Source organism: Columba livia, chromosome 2 (genome assembly GCF_036013475.1).
Source record: "Columba livia isolate bColLiv1 breed racing homer chromosome 2, bColLiv1.pat.W.v2, whole genome shotgun sequence".
NCBI lineage: Eukaryota > Metazoa > Chordata > Aves > Columbiformes > Columbidae > Columba > Columba livia.
The window spans coordinates 10,186,104-10,210,748 of NC_088603.1; the positions used below are offsets into that span (position 1 = coordinate 10,186,104).

Here is a 24,645-nt window from a genome sequence, read left to right on the forward strand (position 1 = left end):
AATCCTGGGGGCCACAGGCAGCAGGGATTAGTGAAGAACAGCCTAGTGGTCCCAGGATTAGGACGGCCATGTCCAGGTTTCCTTTGTCCTCATATCTTCTCGGGGCTGGACACAGCTCAGCCTGGCTGGAGAACCCAACCCTATTGTACTATCATTGCGTACAAACAAGATTTGTGAAGTTGTACTTTAACCTCGTGAAAAGTAAAGTTTTCTGACAGAGAAGCAGAGCAGGCCATCAGGATCCAGCTTTGCCTTCTTTGAAGTCGGGGGAATTGGGGATGTTTTCTGGCAGACAAAATACAGCTCACTCTTCCTGTGTGAGTTATCCAAACTGCTGAGAAACTTGAGTGGCAGCTTCATGTTGCAAAGCCTAAAGAAAAGAAGTAAAAATAATAAAAGACCCAAATCCTGCTGGATTATGCTGGGGGCCAACTTCTAAACTTTTGGGAACTAAGTCAGTATAAAAACTCAGCTAAGAAAGTCACAATGCTTTCCATCCCAGATCCTTGGATTCTGTTCTGGTTTATTCATTATCAACCCAAGTTCTGTAGCTGCAACTTTATTATCATTCTCATTCCACATGTAGCTTGCAGATGAAAAATGTTGAAATTGTACCAGATATGATCTGAAAGAAACTGGGAAAAAAATATTTCCAGACCACCATGATGCTGTAACCGTGATTTAAATTTTATTCTGCATTATTGCATTTGACAGTATTACATTGTAAGTGGCTCGATTGCCTTAAATTAATAGCCTGCAAAGCTGAAAACCCGTGTTTTAGCACAAAATTGGTTAAAGGTTCCAAAGTATACATTTCCAATCAGAAGGACTGGAAACCACCTCAAGCAACACCATTCCTTTTGCTTCCCTGCATCTTCCCATGATCCCAAGGATAACACTGGGAGCAGTGGAATTCTGTGGGGTTTTGGAGAGAGGTACTGGCAAGGCAGAAGGAAATCACAAGTGCAGGGTCACAGCTCTTAGCACAGGTTTCTCTCAGTAAATACAGGGCAAATTCCTGTAGTTGCAGATTATGCATATATTTTCAAATATGTGTTGTCATCTCACAGAGTGAGAGTACCAGAGATGGGGACAGACATGTCCCTTGAAGGACACAGGATTTCTCATCCCACGGACATCTGAGGGGCCAGAAGGACAGAACATCTCCCCATGCTGTGAAAAACCCAACATTTTGCTGCTTCATGGTTACATATTGTGGGTGTGGGTATTGCATTGGTGCAATGGAAATTTGCCCCCGTGGGTCAGCACTAGGGTAGCAGAGGGTTATGGATGAATATTGGCATAATACTGGGTTTTTCAAATTATTTTATTATTTATTTGTTTATTTATTTTTAGGAAGGGCTTTTGCAAGATTTCTCACATGTCATTCTTGTTTGCTTTTGCAGAGAATTTTCTACCCATAACATCCGCAAATGGTGGGCAGTGACCAAATGAATGGAGCGATGAGCTTAAGAGGAAATAGGGCTGTGAAGCCAGCCAATTTAATCTTCTCCATGTAAAATCTCGTAGGTAAGGAGGAGGAAACTCCAGCTGATGGTCATTTTTCATCAGACATTTGTGTCATTTGAGGTTTCCTCTATGAGGATTAGAAATTATGAAAGTATGGAGTATTAATCATAGTTGATTTGCTTGTTAAATTGAGCTCTAGAATTTCTTTAGAGTTTTCTCTGCTTTCAGAACACCCAGTTACTCTGTCTTTAAAAGGAACATGGAAATGTCTTTTAAGAACAGTTTGTGTCTTTCACTGTAGGCCTTTATAAAGAGCACCTGAAGAGTTTGTCTCATTTCTTAAATAAAAGGTTTCTTTTATTTCATTATTGATTTAAAATTGGCAGAGATTTTGCATCTTTGTAGTTTCTGGTTTTCCTAGGTGGGGCTGGGTAGCTTGGAAGGTGCAAGTTGTGATTTCTCTGGCTGTGGGCATCAGGGTAGGAGAATTCTGTCTCCAAATGACAGAGCTAATGTCTTATATCCCAAATGTCAGCAACTGAACTGAAACTATCGTTACACCCAAAACCACCCAGGAGTCCTGTGGAAGCCACCTGACTGATCATCTCCACACCTGTCAGTCTCTTGTCTCTTGTGATATCCTGACTAAGCAGCTGCAAGGCACGATGGATTTCTGGTCCAGCCGGGAGCTGGCTGAAGGAATCTAAAAAAATAAACCGAAGTGTACTTTAAAAAAAAGTATTGTGGAGCCTAAACTGTATAAATGCACTGGAACAGGCTGCCCAGAGAGGTTGTGGAGTCTCCTTCTCTGGAGACATTCAAACCCACCCGGACACATTCCTGTGTGATTTGCTCTGGTGAACCTGCTTTAGCAGGTGGGTTGGACTGGATGATCTCCAGAGGTCCCTTTCAACCCCAACCATTCTGTGATTCTGTGAACAGATTTTAGGCCTTCCATGAAGAAGTAAAAAAGGATAGAAGCCTGGTTTAAAAGAAAAATGTTCAGGTCATCTTTGTCCTGTAAAGGGGTAATTCCTGACTGATATTCAGGCTGTTTCATCCAGTTTCCTCTTTTCCTGTCTATGTGTGCATGGCAATACATGTTACTGTAATGCTTGCATCCGCAGAATGATTTGCACAATAGTCACAGATCATATAGGTCTGAAATGGCCTAACTGGAAGAAGCCGCTGTGTGACTGGGTGCACTTTTGGCACCAGCCTCACATTATCTAGGAGTAAATGATCCTTCATGGGAAGGTGTGGGATTGCCAGTGGATTTCCTTGGTTTTAGTTACATGGAGGCAGATCCATTTCTCCTGGTGCTCTGGGCTTCAGACCCATGGCTGAGCATTTTCACTATGACCTCGGAGCTGCTCTGTTGGGTTGGTTCATTGAAGCCGTAAGGATGGGGTTGAATCACTGCAGGAGAATCCCTCCCCCACAGGAATAGAGGAAAGCATCCAACTGGGTTGATCTACTCTAGGTGAACCTACTTAGGCAGGTGAGTTGGACTAGGTGATCTCCAGAGGTCCCTTCCAACCTCAACCATTCTGTGACTCTGTGATCTCTTGCAAGACCATGCCTGGTTTAAAAACTACAACAAAATCCATAAATAGTTGAGTGCTTCTGATTGCTAGCTTATGAACAGCCTTGGTTGATGTGCATCTCACGCTTTTCTCTAGAGCCATGAAAACTGGGAGTCCTGCAGAGCCACTTGCTCTGGGAGCCGTGAGAATGGCAGGGAGACAGAAAAAGGGCAAGTTTGGGGCTCAGACTGTGGTGATGGGGCCTTAGTGAGGGGTTTTGGCCAAGAGGCTCTCACCCTGCAGGAGATGAGTTTATAACTCAGTGAAATGCTGAATCACTCAACAGGCAAAGCTGAAGTTACTTGTCAGATAAAATATTTTATCTCTTCTGTTCTCTGTGTGACTTGTCTGGGAGAAATACAGTGCATAGTTTATTCTTCATGAGAAGTAATTAATACTAAATCACTTGTATGAAGCAACATTTGCCATGAGAAAAACTTTATGACAAACTAATTTGGAAAGTATTTTACAACATAAACATTTTGATAAGAGTGTTATATGGCAAGATCTGGAATGTAAAACTGTGGTGACTCTATTAAAGCCAACATTTACACATTAGTAAACCTTAAAATAGCCATGTCCTAGATTTTAGAATAATCTACAAATGGGTCATTTTTCAACCTACAGACTTCAGAAAATCTATTGTGAGACAGATCCAAAGAAGAAATTTGTTTGCCAATAAAATTTTCCAAAGGAACGGTTTTAAAAATGGTTAGAACATAATGTAATGGCTTTATCTAACATTTTCAGCTAATGGGATGGGTTTCCTATGAGTAAGAGTTTGGGACAGGGACATCTTATTATTCATATATTAGAAAATAATCTAATTCCTATTTTAAATGTGAATGTCTGTGTAGCCCTAAGTGCTGGGCTGCCTTTTAAGTATTTGTCATCAAATCCATTAATCCATTAATCATCCAAAGTCCATTTGTGATTGGATCCATTTATTACATTATACAATGTTTCTTCCAAAATAATAATCGGAAGAATATTAAGAGACAACACTCTCACGATGATCTGCAAATTGCAGAAGCAAGGCACAAAAATATATTACTGAACCAACTTTCAATCTTTCCCCAAATTGATCAGATTTTTAAACTGCCAAAATTTAAAAATAGTACACGGCTATTGCCATGAACATAATTTAAAAGAAAAAGGAACAGTGAATCCAAGGAATAAGAGATGCTACATCAGCAGATCCGTACAACTGGAATGTACCTTCTGTCATTATTTTGCTACAGGCTAGTAGTCAGACTTCACATCAGTACAGGGTAAACAGGACCAAAACCTCACGTTACTACTACTGAAAAGTAGAAAAACAATTAAATCCTCCAAAGAATTATGTTGATTTTCTTATATTGCATAAGCTGTTCAACAAATGCATTTGTAAATTTTCAGAAAATGTACTGTAGACAACTACAACTTTTTGTAGGACAAAAATATCTAAATTCCTGCTTTAAGTGCATGACCACATGAAACCTTAAATGGAGAAACATTTTGGTGGTTTCATATGAAATAGTACCTCCAAAACGGTATCTGTCATCTTGTCATAGAAATTAAATGTTCTAGACAATTAACATGACAAGTCTTGGATTATTTTTTTTCTGTGCAAGATGACTACCAACTGTAATGATGCAAAAATTGTATGGCTTGTCGCAGTTGAGACAGACAAACGACATAGACCAAGTTCTTCCAAGATGAAAGTAGTAGATGCCATTTATTGCCACAAGGGCATTTTTATACAGTTTTACCAATTCATGTGTCTCTTCACTATTGGTTACAAGTTACAGCAGTAACATCTCATTGGCTATTTCTGCTATCATCAATGTTACTCTTTTACTCCCTTCATGGGTACATCCTTAACATCTCCAGATACTCAGTTACTCCCATCTTTCTCACGGGTAGGCCCCAACATCTTCAAGGCTAATTTCTGTTTCCATGCCCTCCGTCAGGGAATCCACGGACCCACCGTAGCCCCCTACATAGCTACATGACCTCATGCAGTTTTAATGCTCAAATATATAAGCACGAACATTCTAGTTTTTTGGGTAACAGAAAACTTCATCCTTTGCCAACTACGGTCTTTTACTAGGAGGGGTCAATGTCCATAATTGCTATGAAGTAATCGAGCCTTAGTAGTGTCATCACTACAGAGGTAAGACAATTTATTTTCCCTTAGGTTTCTTTTTTCTGAGCTAGCTTCACTCAAATTGAATTACACTGCAAACTAACTTTCAAATTGCACCCATATGATTCTGCATCCGTCTGACAAAGCCAAGTTTTGTAATTCATAGTACTGGTAACAACTGACCTGCTCAGCAACTTCATTCCCAGTGAATACGGAAAAATGCTACTTTTGGGGCTCACAGAGAAATTGTGAGAAGTCCCTGGGTGAAAAGAGCTGGTCTGGGTTCACACTACTAAATGGCTGAGTAAGTTCCGAGCATAGACCAGGCTACTTCAGCATCTCTACCCCTGGTGGCCGATTCAAATAGAGTTCAAGGCATTAACTCAATCAGATTAAAAGCTTCTGTGTGTGGACTGGACTGTAACTAGAAACTACATTTCAATGATGACATGAGCTAACTTTGCTGTAAATACCAGCCATCTGTCTATTTTCTTTTAGTTCCAAAAGTATTTGTCACTTGGTTGCCTGAAAACTAATAATGTGAGAGTTTTTGAAGGAACGTGGATTAACAAAAAAAAAAAAGGAAAATGTTGACATACATAATCAATGTTGGATTCAATAACTTTGGCATGTTTGAACATGTACAATAGATAACCTCAGTGTAAAACTACTGATAGCATTTTAGGCTTCACAGGTTAAACTTCCTTGCTTAAGTAAACCTTTGCAGCCCAGCCCATGTACAGGAAAGAGGACAAGAGACCCACACTGAATTCTACTGATGTCTGCTGGTGCTTTCTTACCTGATCTTGGGCAACACATATAATTTCTGTCTCATCTCTTCAGGGTAATAAATACTTTCATCTTTCCGTCAATCTAAAATCTATTAGACCCAAACTCTCAAAAGTAACAGCTACTTTTTACTGCTTTTTCAAAAACAATGAAACTATGATTTCGGAAGTCTCTAGATCAAGGGTGTCAAACTCGTTTTCATTTGAGGGCCACGTCAGCCTTGTGGTTGCCTTCAAAGGGCAGAATGTAATTTTAGGACTGGATAAATGTAACAAATGTAACTGCTGCTACATTCACATAGTCCTCTGATCATATTCGGCCCTTTGAAGGCAACCACGAGGCTGATGTGACCCCTGGTGAAAATGGGTTTGACACCTCTGCTCTTGATGATCTACCATGATTGAAATAACTTGAATTCTTGACATTTCTCTCCCTTGCCTTGTTCAGCCATCTTTCTTGTTTTCGTACTGCAGCACCTGATCACACGTGCTCTCGCAGTGCCGGTTGGTGAGCATTTCCTGATCATCTTCCGCACATTGCTACAGTGATCTGCTCATCGTATTTCATTATCAAATGCAAGGTTAAATACATTATATAGACATTTTAGGCATGAGACTTGCAAGGTTAATGCAAGTACAGCAATAACTGCTCTTTGAATATAATTATACTTTCTCTGGATTCACTCAGCTATATTTTTTTTCCTAGATGCCAGGGTTATGCTGTGGAAAATGTTACTTTCCATCAGGACTTTTTATTGGACTTCTTGAGGTTAATGTTCTTTGAACAAAAACACAATCTAGAAAAGATGTCATGTCTTGGGAAACTGTTACCAGAGGTGCTTTATTTAATAAATTAATGATCCCCAGTGACATATTGTTAGCATATTAAGTACAGCATGAAACTGCTCTGCAAAGCTGTCATTCTAGCAGCAACAATCCGAAACTAAGTAAACAGTTTTACTTGAGTTCAAAAGTTAAACATATCTGTAAAATTTGGTTCCCTTTTCAGTCTCGTGAACTTGATAGTAGACAATATGAGGCCAACAAATACATTTCATAGGCCGTGTATCGTTTTGCATCACAGGGTGTTTTGCTTGCTTGTGTGGGTCTCGGGGATAGGACATTTAACTAAGAAATATGTCAGTGTGGTCCAGAGTCAGGAAGAAAGATTGAACTTTATCATGACAGTTTCTAAATATAACTTCATTACAACTAACAACCAGATAATATTCAGGATCTTGTTGTTCTATCTCTATAGTCAGGTAAATAAATACCTGAAGATTATCTGTGGTATACAGCCTGGTGACTCCCAACCACGTTAAACATGCCACATTGTTGTAATTTAAAAATAATTAAAGTGGAGGCAGGAGATTTAGGTAGCTGCAAAATATATAACAATTAAGTTCCTTTTAGCATAGTTTGTATCCATATCCTGAGAGTTATTAACACCAGTTGTAAGCATAAAGGAGATCAGATGCATGAGTCAGTCTTCATTACCTTGTATCCACTTAATTTTAAAACATACTAATTCCAGGAAGCCTTCCAAAGATAGGCTACCCTAGAAAAAAAATCTATTGAAAAAAGCTTCATATGAACAAATGAAAATAACAAGAGAACTACAGTAATTGATTATATTTAACCTGTATATCTTTTACTCTTTTATGTTTTTTATTTTTCATTTTGTTTAGGCTTTACAGTACATAATGTCCTTTTAATAGAATACTGTTCATTTGCACAGACCAGCTAGAATGTGCTACTAGCTCCCTGGTTAGATTACTGCCTTTTACTTTTGAGTTTACTGTAGTCAGTGGTTGTCTTCCTCCTCCTTATTCTTCATTTCCTCAGTTCTGAGAGCTGCTGTCAGCATTTATAATTTAAATGCAGCTACCAGTATTTGATATTTTCATTTATTTGTTTCCACTAATTATTTAGTCACTTATAAATCTCATTTGTATACTTGTATACTACCGTAAGATGAATTCTTAAAACACTTAAGAGACTACCTGAAGCAGAGCGAATATAATTGTGCAACAATGTTCAAGCACAGATTACAGATTCCATTGCTAAGCCAAATTTTTGTATCCTGTTGAGAATCTGCCCTAGGCTTGCAGTCTAAGAATAGCAAAGGCCATGTATGACTAGATTCATGGACTGCTCCTTTACAGAAAAATTCATAAAAATTTTTGAATTTTTGAATTTGGATAGCGAGGGAAAAATCAAGATCAAGTTGTCTGGCATAATCTGACTGCTTTGCAACATTACATTTACCTTACAATGACCGTAATCCCAGTTTAGTGAAGAAGAACATCGGTCAAGCAGAAATTGTGTAAGCTGAAGGGTCATCAGAGATGTTCACTAGTGACTGTCCAACCTCGCGCCTGTCTTGTACAATATTCCTATTGGTGGCTGTGACACACCCATAAGGAATTTGCCAATAGTAAAAAGTTGAGAGGCACTGTCAAAACTGAAGTGAAGCCGAACATCCATCAGAAAGTACTGAATAACCAAAAGTACTGGAATCCAAAACTGAGACCAAATTTTGTTGTTCAACAGTGTCCTGCCTTAGGGGAACCATCGGGGGAACTTCTGCTGTGAATTGAACTCATCAACCAAAAATGTCTGAGGAAAAGGAAGATCAGGATGTAGCATTGAATACCAGGACTCTTAGGAGACAATAGCATCGTGCAGAGATGAGAAAAGTAAATGGAAATGCATTTACAGAAGTACTTCAAAGAGTGAAAAAAAAGGTTCAGTATGACAGGGGAGACCTGCTCTGCAACCCAGCACCCAGCTCTGGTTTGCCGTGTTGACAGTGTGAAGAAGGGCTACTAGGATAATGAAGGAAGTGGGGACCTGATCTTACAAGAAGGCACAGTTGTCGTGGTTCCTGGAGGTGGCCTGAGCCAGCCCAGCCTTGGCTGACCATTCGCTGAACTGATACTGCTCAAAAACCCAGCAGAGAACTTGAAGAGTTATTTTTCTGCTGGTTTAATCATCTGAATTGAAAGGTCAGACAACAGCCAGAACCACTTGCACAGGAAACATAAGCATGGCCAGGAGAGAGGAGAGGAGGAGGAGAAGAAAATCAGGGATCATGTCTTTCAACAGCGAGAGGCTGATAGATCAGCTCAACCTGTTTCTGGCAACCTTGCCTAACTCAGCAGAGCAAGGCTTGCTCAGTCTAGCAAAACTCGACAGGGTGGAAAGAAGATTTTTTCTATCAACACTCAACGAGATAAGACAGAGGCCAATGATGCAAGAACAAATGGATAAAAACTGGCCACAAACAGAGTTGGGCTGCAAATTAGAAGAGTTTTAGGATCGATATTAGCCAGATTCTGCAACAGCTTCTAATAGGATTAGTCAGGAAAAAAGGAAAGACGTAAACACTGAGGTACAACCAATAAACAGTCATGTTTAAACAGAAGGAATTACTTTTTCATCCACAGAGCACTTACAGGCATGCAGCAACAGGATTCTGCTGTTGGAGGATGTTACAGAGGCCACAAAGGTAAATGGACTCAAACAGGGATTGGCCAAATTCCTGAAGGGGAAACACATCAGTTTCTACTTCAAACAGCCAAAATGTTCCTAGGCTGGAGCTCCACACATTTGTGCAAAGGATTATAGGTATGGAGCCTGTGGTAGCAGGGGATCAGAGTGCGAGATGCAGGATGCTTTTTCAAGACCTACATCCAAAGTGTACGGCTAATGGTTCAAATTCCATGTCCTGTATTCCACAAGACACCAAAATAGTGTTCTTATCTGGCCAAAATATTTATTTGCTTAAGATTAGGCTACTGGATAGTGCAAAGCAAGCAAACTTGTAGGCAAGTTTCTATTTCGCAGTTAAAAGTATTTTGTTTTGATTTTCCACCACCAATCACTGTTATTGACTTCAATTGCTGTAAGGACTAATTGGATAGCATAGAAAATGGAACTGATGAAAGTTAGTATATAATTAATACAAAACAAAGTTTAGATGTTATTTCTGTTACTTGATTCACATAATTTAGTTTTTAAATTATAGGTTTGATGCATAATACACAAAATTTAGCAAATGCCCATACCTGTGTTGCAGAGTTCCATAAAATATTTTATGCCAACCCTAAATATTAAAAAATGATGCATCAGACCCCAATAATCATGATACATCCTTAAAAAATACATTTTTTAAAGGAATCAAGAAAATTCTGAATGCATTAAAGTCAATGACAAAGCTTTTGTAACATTAATGTTGAAATCCCTACGGGATTATATTTTACTTGCCTTTTGTTTTTTATGAGCCTTCAGGACTCACCTACTTGCCATTTCCAATTTCTGTAACTAGAAAATTAATTTTCCTTTTTAACTGGCTGCTGGAATTTTCCTATAGTCTAATAACTCCAGAAACTGTGGCAATAAGAGAAGGACAAGTTATCATAAGGTTTGTGCTGTTATTATGAGAGTCAGCTGGAGAACAAATATTTCTTTTAAACTCATCCTGCAGGAAGAGGGCAGAGTGTTGCCCAGGGAGATCTGATGAACTGGGCAGGAGTGCCCTTGGGATGAAGGGCTGGGAGTGTGGTCCAGCCAGCTCCAAGAAAGGACCAAGCTGGGAGGGAGAGTGGATTGCAGATCCTACCAAGCTGACCTTGTCACTGCTACTCAGAATACAAATAGGTTGGGACCATGCTGTCTATTTCTGTGACTTTCCACCTCCTCCCTTGTTGCTGACACTTTATGTACCCCGTATCCTCCTGCAGAGGCAAGAGCTGCTGGTCTTGTTCTCCAGATGGCCAAAGCAAGCACTCAGGGAGGGCAGAGCGGCTGCACGAGCCACCTGGTGAGTTCATCTGTGCCTGGTGCCAACCCTGCTTGCTGGGCTGCATGTGGGATCATGGAATAATTTTGGTTGGAAGAGACCCTCAGGATCATTGAGTTCAACCATAACCTAAATATATCACTAAACTATGTCCCTAAGAACCTCATCTACATGTCTTTTAAACACCTCCAGGGATGGTGATCCAAACGCTTCCCTGGGCAGCCTGTTCCAATGCCTGACAACCCTTTACATGAAGAAATTTTTCCCAACATCCAATCTGAACCTTCCCTGGCACAACTTGAGGCCGTTTCCTCTTGTCCTATCACTTGCTACTTGGGAGTAGAGACCAACACCCTCCATGCTACACCCTCCTTTCAGGTAGTTGTAGAGAGCAATAAGGTCTCCTCTCAGCTCCTGTTCTCCAGGCTTAGCAGTCCCAGGTCCCTTACTTGTTCCCATCACACTTGTGCTCCAGACCCCTCACCAGCTCCATTCCCTTTTCTGAACTCTCTCCAGCAGCTCAAGGTCTTTCCTGTTGTGAGTGGCCCAAAACTGAACATAGATGGAGGGGAACAGAGGACTACTCTTGGAAAATACTGAATTATCAGGCCACTTACGTTCAGATCAAGCTTGACACCTCAAACAATGCCAGTGGACTTCATGTAATTTTACAGAAGATGGATTTATCTTCTGCTGATGTTAGCTGACTTTATCTTTTAGGCTTGACTGTTCATTGCTGATTGAACCTCCTGGGAGCAGCCTCGCACAAGAACAGTGATAGTGGAACAGTGAAGAACTCTCTTGAGGTTGGAAAAAAGCATGGAAAATAGTGGAAATATCTGCTTGGAAGATAAAAGCACAGCCTAAGAAGGGGAAAAAAGAGAGAAATCTGCAAGAAACCGGAATGGCAGGAGGGGGCCAAGAGGGACAGAAGTGTTTTAAACTAAAAATAAACCTCAAACTTAAATATATAAAGCTGTCTATTAAAAAATAGTACCAGATTACATCTCTACAGTGCCAAATAATTAATGACTTTTAATAACCCTAATAAATTTGGATTTCATCAAAACCTTGTTGCGTATCATTGACTGTTTCAAGCAAGGACTGTGAGCTCTTAAGGGAGACTTGCACCTGTATTAAAATGTACACTGCTGACATCTTTCCCAGGTACATCAATTATAATTAAAGAGTAATAAGAATGCCAGGATGGACTTCTCAGGCACTTTCATGTGGGAGTCCTAGCATTTAAAATTAAATCCATTAATTGTAACTACTGCACGTTTGTGATCTCTCAGCGTACAAACTAATTCATTGCTTTTGCAGTCATGCCAGTCTTTGTTAATGAAGGTTTGTGATTTATTTAATTTGAGTAGGAATGTATCAGAGTGCCCCAAACTGGACTGATAAAAGGTCATTAGTTCATACTGTTCAAGACAATTTGGAATCTGATCATGAAAAATGTTTCTAGGCGCTTGACAAAAATTGATTAGCAAAATGGGCTCTAACTGTTTAAAGGAAAGCTCCATATTTTCTTCAACCAAGCCATCTGAAAGTTCATATGTTAAGAAGCTCTTCTCACTCCGAAGTGCCTCTGAAATACATTTGAAGATAAAAGGCTTTTTAAAAATTATTTATGGCATTGCTTAGGAGAGGAGGGAGCCACAGCGCTATCATCAGCTGGAAGACTTTATTTCTTTTTTCCCTTTCCATACATAGCAGCCAAAATCACGGTCTCTGAGTGAGACTCAAATATTAACAAATGTGTTCCTCAAAAAAAAAACTGAGGTAGGAGTATCTCTGCTTTACAAATGTGAAAGAGGTAAAGAGTGTGGGACTGATATGACAAGTGTTTGTGACTCCTCCCTGTTTCTGCAACTGAGCAACAACAGTGAGCATGAGCTGGCATCTCATCTTAAAGTCAATGTTGGATGAGTCACAGCACTGATGTCAAAGTGAACCCAGAGCAACCAGCCCAGATGTAAATGACTGTTCCATAGATATTAGCTAGGTGAACTGAATCACAGAATCAGAGAACAGTTGAGGTTGGAAGGCACCTGTGGACTTTGTCCACGATCTCTGTGCAAAGCAGAGCAACAGATTGCTCAGCACCCTGTGCAGTGCAGGTTTGAATATCCCCAAGGATGGAGGTTTCACAGGGTGTATCATCTGGGTCCTGTTCCTGTGATTGACTACCTCTACCAAGAAAATTTCCTTCCTAATATCTAGTTGAAAATACCCTAATTTCTCTCTTTGAAACTTGTGTCCGTGGCCTCTTGGTTGCAACTTGTGTGCATTGCCTTAAGAGGAGTCTGGCTCCATCTTTTACATGCGCTCACATTAGATAGTTACAAACTGCAGTAAGGTCTTGCCTTCACCTTCTTGTCTCAAGGCTGAACAAAACTAACTCTTTCAGCCTCTCTTTGTATCATACAGTCCAGCCCTTCATCATCTTGTTGGTCCTCTGATGGATTTGCTACAGTATTTCAGTGTCTTCCCTGCCCTGAGGATCCCAAAATTGCATGTAGCTCTCCAGATGCAGCCTTGTAAGTGCCAAACAAAGGCAAGAGTCACTTCCATCAACCTGCTGGCTATATCTAGTCAAAACAGCCTGCTACATGGTTGGCTTTCTTTGATGCTGCCAACTCATGTCAACTTCTTGCCCAGGAGCACCCCAAGTCCTTCTCTGCAAAGATGCTTTCCAGCTTGCTTACATGATCATGACCACACAAAAGGTTAGTGGAAATGCTGAGCATTTAAACTATATCTCCTGAATCCTGACTGGGGCATCTTCATCTCTTCCCAACGGTCTTTTGAAAACCCAGATTTACTGTCAGAGATCAAAAGACAAATGTATTTTTTTTCCCCACAGTAAATGTTAACTAAAGCTTGTAGAATCAGTACCAAAGTAAAATAAGAATTATTCAACTGTCTGGCACTTTTCTCAACATCCTTCCATGACACTAATAATAATCCTGAACAACTTAATTACTCATTTGTCATTTAGGTCTTAAAGTCTGTTTACAAGTGTCTAAGCATCGTTGCTCCTTCTGTATGGATGAAGCATTAATTTCTTCATTGTGTGGCTTGTCTCCAATAAACTCACCCAGCTAACTTAAACCATGCACATGGCAAGTGCCTAATCTCATCAGGGATTTTCAGTCGATAAACACATCCAGTGAGCTGAACCCATCATAAGAGAGGAGTTTAGAAGAGAAGTGTCTTGCTATGGTGTAACATCTAGATGAAGGGGTTAGACTAGATGCCTACTATTTAGACAGCTAAAATCGGATTACATTGATATCGCTCATAAAGAAATGTGAGAGTAGGTAGGAGTAAAATTTAGAAATTTTATTCTAAGGTAACATAAACTGTTCTCACCCCTACTGAATTCTGAGTAACCACACCGATTTTTATAAACTGCAAAGCTAAACTAATGGGTCTGAGCTGTGCAAAATCTAAGTTTATAGCAGAACATATACATCTCATTTGGGACTAAGCTAATAAACCTATGCAGCAAATTAATCTGAGTAACTTGAATGATGCACAGAGTTAAGTCAGAACCAGGATTCTAGGGCGTAGCTGTAGTAATTCCTTCAGAATAATTTAAGATTATAATTTGTGTTCCTTAATTTTTAGATGAGTCTTCACAAAATGAGCTTATCGGCTGTCTTTAATTTCCACTATTTCCAGTAAAACTTGAAGGTCACTTCTGTCTCTTAAGAGCTGTTTTGTAAAAACGTGTCTTCTGAGTGGGCATGACATTGGCTTGTGTTTTCATTAATATTTTTGACTGTTGCAAAAGCCAAAGCCCTGTGCACCAAACAACCCCTCTGAGTGTTCATACTTAATGAACACAGGTTGGGATGTACAGGGATCTTCTTCAGACATTCCAGACCTTTATCCTTTTTAATCATGAGTAATTTGTTATGAAGGACCTTTTGAAATTCTTTTAAGAACTTCTGCAAGAAAACACTTCCATATATCCATATATCTATATATACACGTAAGTGTGAGTAAGTTTTTCTGGATCACAAGGAAGTTCAGGTCACCTAAACCAAAGAACTAACTTCGTCTGGTTTTCCTCAAACCACATGAAAGATTTGACTTTGATAAGGCTCTTGTTTACATGGGAATGTGAAAATACTCCAACCAATTTAAATAGGCAATGAAGTGAAACACGTTTTAACAACAGCTAGATGTGTACTGGCCCATAGCATATATATTTCTGTCAGCATAAAACCAGCATGTTTGAATTTGCTTGGAATGGCAATTTTTCTAATGCTTATACATAGGGAAAGCTTCCAGGTGTATCAAAGGTGAGCCAAAGATAACAAAGCTAAAGATGAAGTTGTATTTGTGCTCACTTGAGGGCTATTATTCTTTGCAATTGGGCTTTCAAAGACATCTAAGGATCCTGAACACTCCATTCCTATGAAAATAAATTGATACTTAAGCCTTTAGGCAGAAAAAGAGCATCCTAATCTCTATTATTTGGCTGAATATCTTTGCAGCACTACTGTTGGAATCAAATATGTTTATAATGTTTAACCCCAGAAAACAAGCTAGGATTTATGGTTAACTAACACTTGCCAAGTAACATGATGTTGTCTCTCAATTATAGCTATAAAACTATAATAAGCCCTTATCCCCACATTCCTCAGAAGACTGGATGCCTAAAATAAATGATCTTGTTCAATCAGAAGCGGTGAATGAAATGTAGGAACCTCTGGGAGAAAATTTTGCTGTGAAGATATTACAAAGGAGCTGAGACCATAGGGCAATAACTTTTTCATCTTAGGAACTACGGATATAGAGTTCTTTACTCTCTTCACCTCAACATTTCTATAGAGGAATAAGGTGTCAATATTAAGAAATACAGCGCTTGTTTGCCTGTTTTACGGGCTTGAGAGCATTGACTGCAAACAACTTATAGATATTCACAGTTTTCTAATTGAAACCCCCAATATTACATATTACATATTAGAGAGCAGTGTAGGGGAAAGGGACCTGGGGGTCCTGGTGGACAACAGGATGACCATGAGCCAGCACTGTGCCCTTGTGGCCAGGAAGGCCAATGGTACCTGGGGTGGATTAGAAGGGGGGTGGTTAGTAGATTGAGAGAGGTCCTCCTTCCCCTCCCTGGTGAGACCACATCTGGAATATTGTGTCCAGTTCTGGGCCCCTCAGTTCCAGAAGGACAGGGACTGCTGGAGAGGGTCCAGCATAGGGCAACAAAGATGATGAAGGGAGTGGAGCACCTCCCTTATGAAGAAAGGCTGAGGGAGCTCTTTAGTTTGGAGGAGACTGAGGGGTGACCTCATTAATGTTTATAAATATATAAAGGGTGAGTGCCATGAGGACGGAGCCAGGCTCTTCTCGGTGGCAAACAATGATAGGACAAGGGGTAATGGGATCAAGCTGGAACACAAGAGGTTCCACTTAAGTTTGAGAAGAAACTTCTTCTCAGTAAGGGTGACAGACACTGGAACAGGCTGCCCAGGGAGGTTGTGGAGTCTCCTTTGCTGGAGACATTCAAAACCCGCCTGGACATGTTCCTGTGCGACCTCACCCAGGCGCTCCTGCTCCAGCAGGGGGATTGGACTAGATGATCTTTTGAGGTCCCTTCCAATCCCAAACATACCGTGATACTGTGTAATATCTCATCAAATCAAGCCAACAAAATGTGGAATGATCACCCCAGAAGGGAATCCCATTGCTTCACCATAGTTTGCTGATCTGATTAGCTGTGTAGCACAGGATGGATCCCATCCATTTTTCAAAACTGGGCTAAAGCCCTGAACAGTTGTTTTGGTATTGTAGATGAGGTTTTAGGTCTTAATAGTTCCTACAATTACTGCTGAATCTGGCCTTGGCTCAGGAATAAACTCCTTGTATTGAAAAGATTTACTACCGTAACTATATCTGTATCTCAATTTAATGAAAATGTTAAGGATAATTTGATGGTCTCTTGCCAGTGTAATTTTAAATAAAATGTCTTCATTCCTTGGCAGTGTCTTTTGGCACTCAGATTTAACTAAAGGAAGTGCTTAAGTGAAGTGCTTCTACATTACAGTCTTGCCAGTATCTTCTCTGATAGAATAGATTTAATTTTCAATGTTTTACGCAGAGTAAATAAATTTTTAAAAATAAATTACCTCCCACCATCAGTCCATATGGTAGCAAACCTTGCTAAAGCATTACTAGAAATCGGATATTGGCCTATCACAGCATTTGGACTAATCTCAAGCCTCACCTCCTGTAAATTGGAGAATTTCTAACTTATTTGCTGTTCATTTACTCTGCACTCTTGTAAAAAAAATGTTTCTGCATCTTGGGAAGTAATGTAGCACATAATGAGACACTGTTGGTGCATCTTAGATTTTCATCTGAGTTCAGCAAGTCAGCATAAAAGTTTAGGACACTTTATTATAATTGCACAGGGAATGGAAAGTAATGGTAAGATGGTGATGATTTGGCCATCATACCCTACAGTACTGAGCAATTGCCAAATATACTCTTGATTGCTTACCCTGTCTAAAAAAGGAATATACTCCCAGAACTGGGCCAGAAGGACAATGCGTCAGATGTTAAATTGTTTGGGGATTAGTTTGGCAATAAAAAAGACTGTAGATGTAAAACAGTGCTCACTCAATGTGTAAAAACAGTGTATATAGTATTTATTTTATTTTTAAATGCCGTCAATTCTTTTGATATGTAGAGTGGTTATGCAGACTATAAAATCAGTCTTTGACAGAGGCAGAGTGTCTTAGTCTCCTTACAGTAAGGTACCAGTAGTTCAATAATTTTAAAAGCTCATAATTCAGCACAGTAGTGTTGTCCTTAGCAGCCAGCACAACATGAAGTCAAGATCTGTTGGGAAGGAATTATTTCATTATTGCTCCCCCCAAAATATTTATTCCTGGTTTTCTTCTGCCCAGTATCAAGGTGTCAGGAAGCTACATTTAGAAGACGGCTTTGCTCCAAGTCACTCACAGCGGAAAAGGAAAAAGAAAACCAGGGAGCATCATCTTACAATTCTCAGATATGAACCACAAACTTTTTCCCGTCCTTCAGTACCAAGAGGCAGGCCCAGGAAAGAGTCTATAGATAAGTTCCTCTCTAATGTGGACTGAATCACACTTTGCCCATATTTTCAACAAATGTGGCTCACTCATTTGTGGTGTTGCTTTATTTCAATGGCGTGCATTTAAAAGAACAAGGTGGTATCTTCACAGCCTCTGAAAACTTATCCCACTCCATGTCAAAGCCAGAACATAATCTTCTGCTCAGGCAGAATCTCCTCTGATGTTTCCCTCTTTGCCCCACACTTGCAAACAAAAAGCAATATAGTCCATCAAACCTACAGGACATCTCAAAGGAAATGTAAAACTTGTTGAGACTTGGTCACTATACATATCTGTTATGATTCAGACTTTATTTGCACAACAGAAGGATGGAAATTTGAATTGGATGCTAGGAGAAAATCCACAACTTCCTGTTGTGAGCAGCTATGCACATTGTTGAACTTCCCTGTTTGCAGCGGTTTACCAGAACTGTATTCAGTACTGATGTGCGAAAGGTGCTTAAGAGCAACATATACTTAGAGACATATGTATTTAGAGACAATCTACATGGACATATAGATTCTTAGAGCATGGGGATGGACTAGAGGTCAGACCTACACCTGTATTTCTGGGGTTCTTTGTTTTTAATTCCCCAGGACTTTCATATGTCATTCATTTCTTAGGGACGTAGTTTAGTGCTAGGGTTAGGTTATGGTTGGACTCAATGATCCTGAGGGTCTCTTCCGACTGAAAGGATTCTATGATTCTATATTCACCGCCTTCTTTCTTTCTTTGTTAACAACAACAACAAAAACACCCAAAAGTAAAAAGAAATTAATTTTCTTGGCAATGGAATACTTGTCACTGGCGATTCTCACACATACAGGTAAAATGGCCTACATACCTGATTTCAAATAAAAAGAAGAAAGTATCAATATTGACTGTGGGAAGTGAAGAAAATGTTGAGTAATGATGTCTTTTTAACATACTACAGTCTGATGAACAATTGGACTTCTGCAGTCCAGCTGTACCTAGAAGCAACGTGTACCTATGCCTGTAGAGAGGAAAAGGAGCAATCAAAAGGCAGAGAACCTTGATTAGGACAAAGCAAAAAGTCTCATGGAATGTGCACTAAGGTAATTAGAAAGATGGGAAACTGTGGATGGAGCTATTGTAATCTCACTGCAGCAGGTGAGCCAGTTGGGTGCTAACACAGCACACATGCAAGAACAATATTCCTAGATCTTTGAGTATGTGTTTGTCAGGGCTCTGAACATACTGACAGGACCTAATTGCCCTGAACAGCTTCAGCCAGGACCCCCTGTCACTCACCCCACTGCCCATCCGTCATCTAAGACGAACCTGTCTGCAGCCCTGACTGCTGGATGGACCTTGAACCGATGCCATGCGCTGTCTGCTGCTCATGGCTGGACCCTCACACCGCATGGGGCTGTCAGTGGACCCTGTGACCACTGCTGGGCTCTGCGCACCCACCGTGTTCGCATCCTGTGGGATTACGTCCTGAGTGGGGAGGGCACGGCCTGTGCTGGGGTCACGCTCAGTGCCCACTCATCTTCCTTCATGGAGCAGCTCTGCTCTTGCTGCTCTCTGTGAGAATGTTAAACCAGCCCCTGCTCTGAATTTTAAATAAGTGACACTGAGACTTTTGGCTTTTGTATATTTTCTCCACTGTGATAGAAATTTATATTTTGTCCTAAAAAAGTAAATATAAAAATAAAACACATTTGCAGTTTCTTTTATGCTTCCACAAATTTCCTGTATCCAAGATACAAGCACTTAGTTTATTCTGTTATATAAGTTTTCATCTAATAAAATTACACCTAGAGTGGCCTCTAGGGGCACATGCAAATCACTAAGACTTCTCAGACAAGCATTCATCAGTTGGGCCCGTGTCATTTACCAAATACTTCTTTAGAAGGTAACAGCCAGGGTCAGCAGAGGGTCTTGTGTCCTGACATTGAAGCTGGAACCTGTCAAACATGTATTGGTTCAAAACCTACTTCATAGAAACTCTGTTATCTGCAGTTTCATGTCTCTTTGGTGTCTTACGTGACAAGGGATTGAATCCCTAAATTGGCTTTACTACTGATAAAAATACAGCACAAACTCATGATCTAACAGGTTGCTTTGGTGCCAATGAAAACCAATGAATTAACTGCAAGGGACATCTAGACTAGTTCTTTTCTGTATAAGACTTACAAAGTTTACCAAGGCTTAATTCCACTTGAAAAGAATGTTGTCACGCTTGAAAAAAAACCAACAACTTGCTACCACTCCCATATAGAGCATTGTGATATTACATCAGCAATGCACCATGTTGAAACTATGAACGAACATTTGACATGGTATTTCACAATGCCCTAAACCTCAACTCCACTCATAAACAGTACTTAAAGGAAGCCAGGCTTGCTCATACTGAAACTATGTTATCTCAGGAAATGCAGGGCTAACATTCACTCTTGCCAAGCACTTGTTCCCTTATGAAAAGTCTGAAATTTTAAAATTAGGCTCTTCTGGATCATCTAAGTCCAAAGAAATCTCAACAAATACTTCATTTGTCAGTCAGCTTGGTGGTAGTTAAATGGCTTTGTGGTCTCGGTATGAACAGCTGCGGAGTGCATACATTGTCTCCTGACACGGATCACTGCCATTTGTTTGTTCTGATACGCCGACGTGAGAATTCACGAGTTAGGGCTCAATCAAATTTGCACTGAAGGAAACGAAAGCTGGATTTGGCCACGTATATTTATTTATCACCTTGTAGCTGTAGACTGAGTAACTGCTTTTTGTTATTGCTGTTGTCCATATCACTTCTGTATCTGGAAGGATACAACCACAGCACTGTAAAATGGAGAACAGGGTAAGAAATAGAAAATAAATGAGCCTCAGGTATAGTTTCACCATTCAGGTCTGCTACTTTTGTTTACAGCCTTTTTCTCTTTCCATTCTTCATCAAGGTGCTGATCCCATGCAGACCCGACTCGCACCAGGAACTTTCTCAAGTGGATTTTCATGTGTGTCAGCTCAAGGGCCTTTACTTGGGTGTTCAGCAGCTGGTCTCCAGACTGGTCAGGGTGTCTTTGCAATGGTGTGATGTCTCGCATATGCTTGTCCTACAAAAAGGCCAAATTTTATGCACACATATATATAATATGTATGTTGCTGCATCCCATGCTGAGGAAGGCAGCCCCGTGCTGGGGCCAAGAGGAACCCTCAGCTATCCTTCAAATGGAGGGGGGTGGTTAGCAGGTCAGAGAGGTTCTCCTGCCCCTCTACTCTGCCCTGGTGAGACCACACCTGGAATATTGTGTCCAGTTCTGGGCCCCTCAGTTCAAGAGGGACAGGGAACTGCTGGAGAGAGTCCAGTGCAGGGCAACAAAGATGAAGAAGAGAATGGAGCATCTCCCGTGTGAGGAAAGGCTGAGGGAGCTGGGGCTCTTCAGCTTGGAGGAGACTGAGGGGTGACCTTATTAATGTTTATAAATATGTAAAGGGTGAGTGTCAGGAGGATGGAGCCAGGCTCTTCTCGGTGACAACCAATGGTAGGACAAGGGGCAATGGATACACATTGGAACACAAGAGGTTCCACTTAAATATGAGAAGAAACTTCTTTGTGGTGAGGGTGACAGACACTGGAACAGGCTGCCCAGGGAGGCTGTGGAGTCTCCTTCTCTGCAGACATTCAAACCCACCTGGACACCTCCCTGTGTAACCTCATCTGGGTGTTCTATTCCAGCGGGGTGGTTGGACGAGATGATTTTTTGAGGTCCCTTCCAATCTCTAACATTCTGTGATTCTGCGATTCTGTGTAGACACGCGAGAAATTCATATTTAAAACGGGAACGAAATTTTATTTGAAACAACCGCAGATGGGACAAGCCGGACACCGCGCAGGGCTGTGAGACACTCGGCTCCAACGGGCGGGGAGACCACCCGGTGTTAGGCCCGGGAAGCGCAGAGGCAGGCCCGGGCGGGGGTGAGGGCTCGGCGGGGCTGGCGGGCCGCGGGGAAGGCGCCGAGGCAGCTGCGGCCGGGAGAGGCGGCCGGACCCGCGTTCCGTGCGCTGGGGCCTCCGCGATGCGCGCTCTCGTCAGCACCGAAGGGCGGCGCGCGCGCGGGAGGCGCGGCCCCGGCGGCTGCGGGCGGCGCGCGCCCGTCGGGAGCGCGCCGGGGAGGCTGCGGGCGGCGGCCATCTTCTCTGCACAGCCGGCTGCTCCCCCAGTGCAAGTGAAGCAGCCCCGCCAGCCCCCCTCCTCCGCTCCCTCCCTCCTCCTCTTCCCTCCCACTACACTCAGCTGTCGCCGCCGGTCAGAAAGGGGCGACCGGGGGAAGCGAAGGCCGCGGGGCGGGGGAGGCAGTCGGGCGGTGAGCAGCCCCGCGGGGGCGACGCGGGGCTCGCCGGCGGCGGGCGGGCTGAGGGGTGGCAGCCCGGGGAGGGCTCGTACCTCCGCGGGGCCGGCTTCTCCGCTCGCCGCTGCCGGCCGGCGCCCCCTCGGCGGGGTGAGCGCGGGGGGCCGGACCCCGCTCTAGATGGGATAAGCTGTAAACATGTTTAGCTTTGAAGGGGATTTCAAAACAAGGCCCAAGGTGTCTCTCGGAGGAGCGAGTAGGAAGGTAAGAAACGGCCCTTGTCCGTCTCCGCGTTTGTGTCTGTGTCGGTTTCCTTCGCCCCCCGCCTGCCTTGTCTGATCGTATTATCATTATTTTTACCGTTGGGCCTTCAGAAATGGGAGCAGCTATGACTAAGGCTTAATAGAGGGGGGAAAAACCCCTCCCCTCCTGATGAGGTGTTTATCCCTGATCTCCCTGGCTCTGTGTTTTGTTGCTTTTTTTTTTTAATCAGGCCACACACACCCTCTCAGGCTTGTTGTGTAGTAAGAATTGTGGGAAGCGAGGAAATGTCTCCCCAGCCCCCCCGGCGGGCGGCAGCTCCCGGGCCGCTCGTCTCTGGGGCTCCCGGGGTGAAGGAGCGAAGGGCTCGGACACCTCTTGTCGGGTCTCTCCGCAGGGAAAGCCAGAGAGAGCGGGGGGGGGGGGGAAGAGCCTTACAAGCCGGAGATCAGTGCAAACCGCTGGGGGAGGCTTCTTCCTCCACGTGAGTGAGGGTTGCGGGTCACAGGTTTAGCTTTTCTCCGTCAAGTTTACGTTCAGTCGATTTGTCGTGTGCGGGGTGAGCAGCAGTTAATCGTCTGCTGTGTCAGACTATTGGATCTACTTGTGTTTATTGATGGCAAGGAAGCGAAGCGGTTTATTTAGACCTTGCTCATTGGGCAGGGTAGTCAAATGTTTAGTCAAGCACTGAAGGGCATAGAACTACCGAAGAGTGGGAGAAAGGACAAAGTGTTTTTAGAAGTGACCTGATTTGTAAGGGTCACGTTAATTCACTGCTAAAGTACTGCTGTCTCATGTTATCACTGGACGTGATTGTGTGGGAAGCTGTTGAATGTTTCCATCAGTATTTTTGAATCTTAATGGGGGCAAAAATAAGTCTTGGCTTTTGTTATAGTGCACTGTAAGCAACTTTGGTTCTCTGAAACTTTTAAGACTTGGCAGTACGGTTAGGAAACTGAGCTACAATACTATTCTATGTGATACTAAAATCACAGTGAAGTCTGCATTTTGGTGTATTCCTTAACATAGTTCACTGAAGAGACTATGTAACAACTGCATTTAAATTGTGTAGATTTTAATCTGAATCATCTTTTCTTTATCTTAAGATCTTTATGTTCAGTAGACTACATGCAACGGCATTACAGGAGTCAAAAATACAACAAATATTCCTCAGCTGAAGTAGGAATTGACAGAATATGCCCTGGCCCTAAGCTGTAGGGTACTTTAGGCGCTTGGCAACTTTTGGGACTGACTTCCTAATAGTGTTACTTGGAGAGCATGTTTCCTTCTACAGAAGTAAACAACTGTCATAATCTCTCTTTTTACATTTACTGATTTATGTGTGAAAATGCAGCAGAATTCTATCTATTTTGAGTATACAGACAAATTTATTAATGTTATACAGGTATAAATTTCCAAGAGCAATATTCAAAAGTAAAGGAAGTGGAAACTGAAGTTGATGCCTAGCCTGTTCTCGGTCAACACAAAGATTGTATTTCGTGATCAGATTGATACTGACTGGTCCACAGATTTCATGATTGTACATTGGTGCACTGAAGTGTTTGTGCTGCATCATTGTAAATCGGTTAGTGGCAGCTTTGGACATTGTGATTATATGGGCATTGTAGAATTGCCTTGAACTAGCTGCTCATTTTCAGAGCCTATGTACAGGACTAATGAAAGAATACATGTAAACAGTACTAAGAATTACTTTTAAAATGCAGTTTACCTGAACTTTTGTGTAAACGTACTACAGCAGAGATTGACAGGGGAAGTGTTTACATGGGTTCCATGTGCTTCTCGTTATCTCACGTCACAGTCTCCTCGTGATCACTTTTCTCATACCTGTTGGCTTCAGTTTTACGGAAGGCTGAATTGTAAAATGTTTCCTTTCATCTTTTTGTGCACATTAAAAATAATTTCCTTTGACAACCCCCTTCCCCTCCCAAATATGTATAGTTTTAGAAAGATACACCTGCACCTCTGCCATGCTCTGTTAGCTGAATTCTCAGTACTGCCTACTGGGATTCCTGTTGTGGAATAAAGTACAACTCAGACATACTAGTAGTATCTGTGTGCAGGCTGCTTGATGCTAAGAATAGCTCTCTATCCAATTTGTGGAAGTTTCCTAAATGTTGTTGCACGTAATGTAGTATAAGTACATTAGCAAAAC

General features: G+C 41.7%; 1 protein-coding gene across 1 annotated transcript in view; it reads left to right on the forward strand.

Annotated features, from left to right (window-relative positions):
• Window positions 1-22,019: 22,019 nt before the first annotated feature.
• The window catches only part of UBE3C (ubiquitin protein ligase E3C), a 78,350-nt gene continuing 75,724 nt past the window's right edge, over window positions 22,020-24,645 (forward strand). The window contains exon 1 of the mRNA XM_005500964.3: window positions 22,020-22,475. Coding sequence (XP_005501021.2) covers window positions 22,410-22,475 — 66 coding nt within the window. The 5' untranslated portion in view covers window positions 22,020-22,409. The remainder of the gene's footprint in view (window positions 22,476-24,645) is intronic.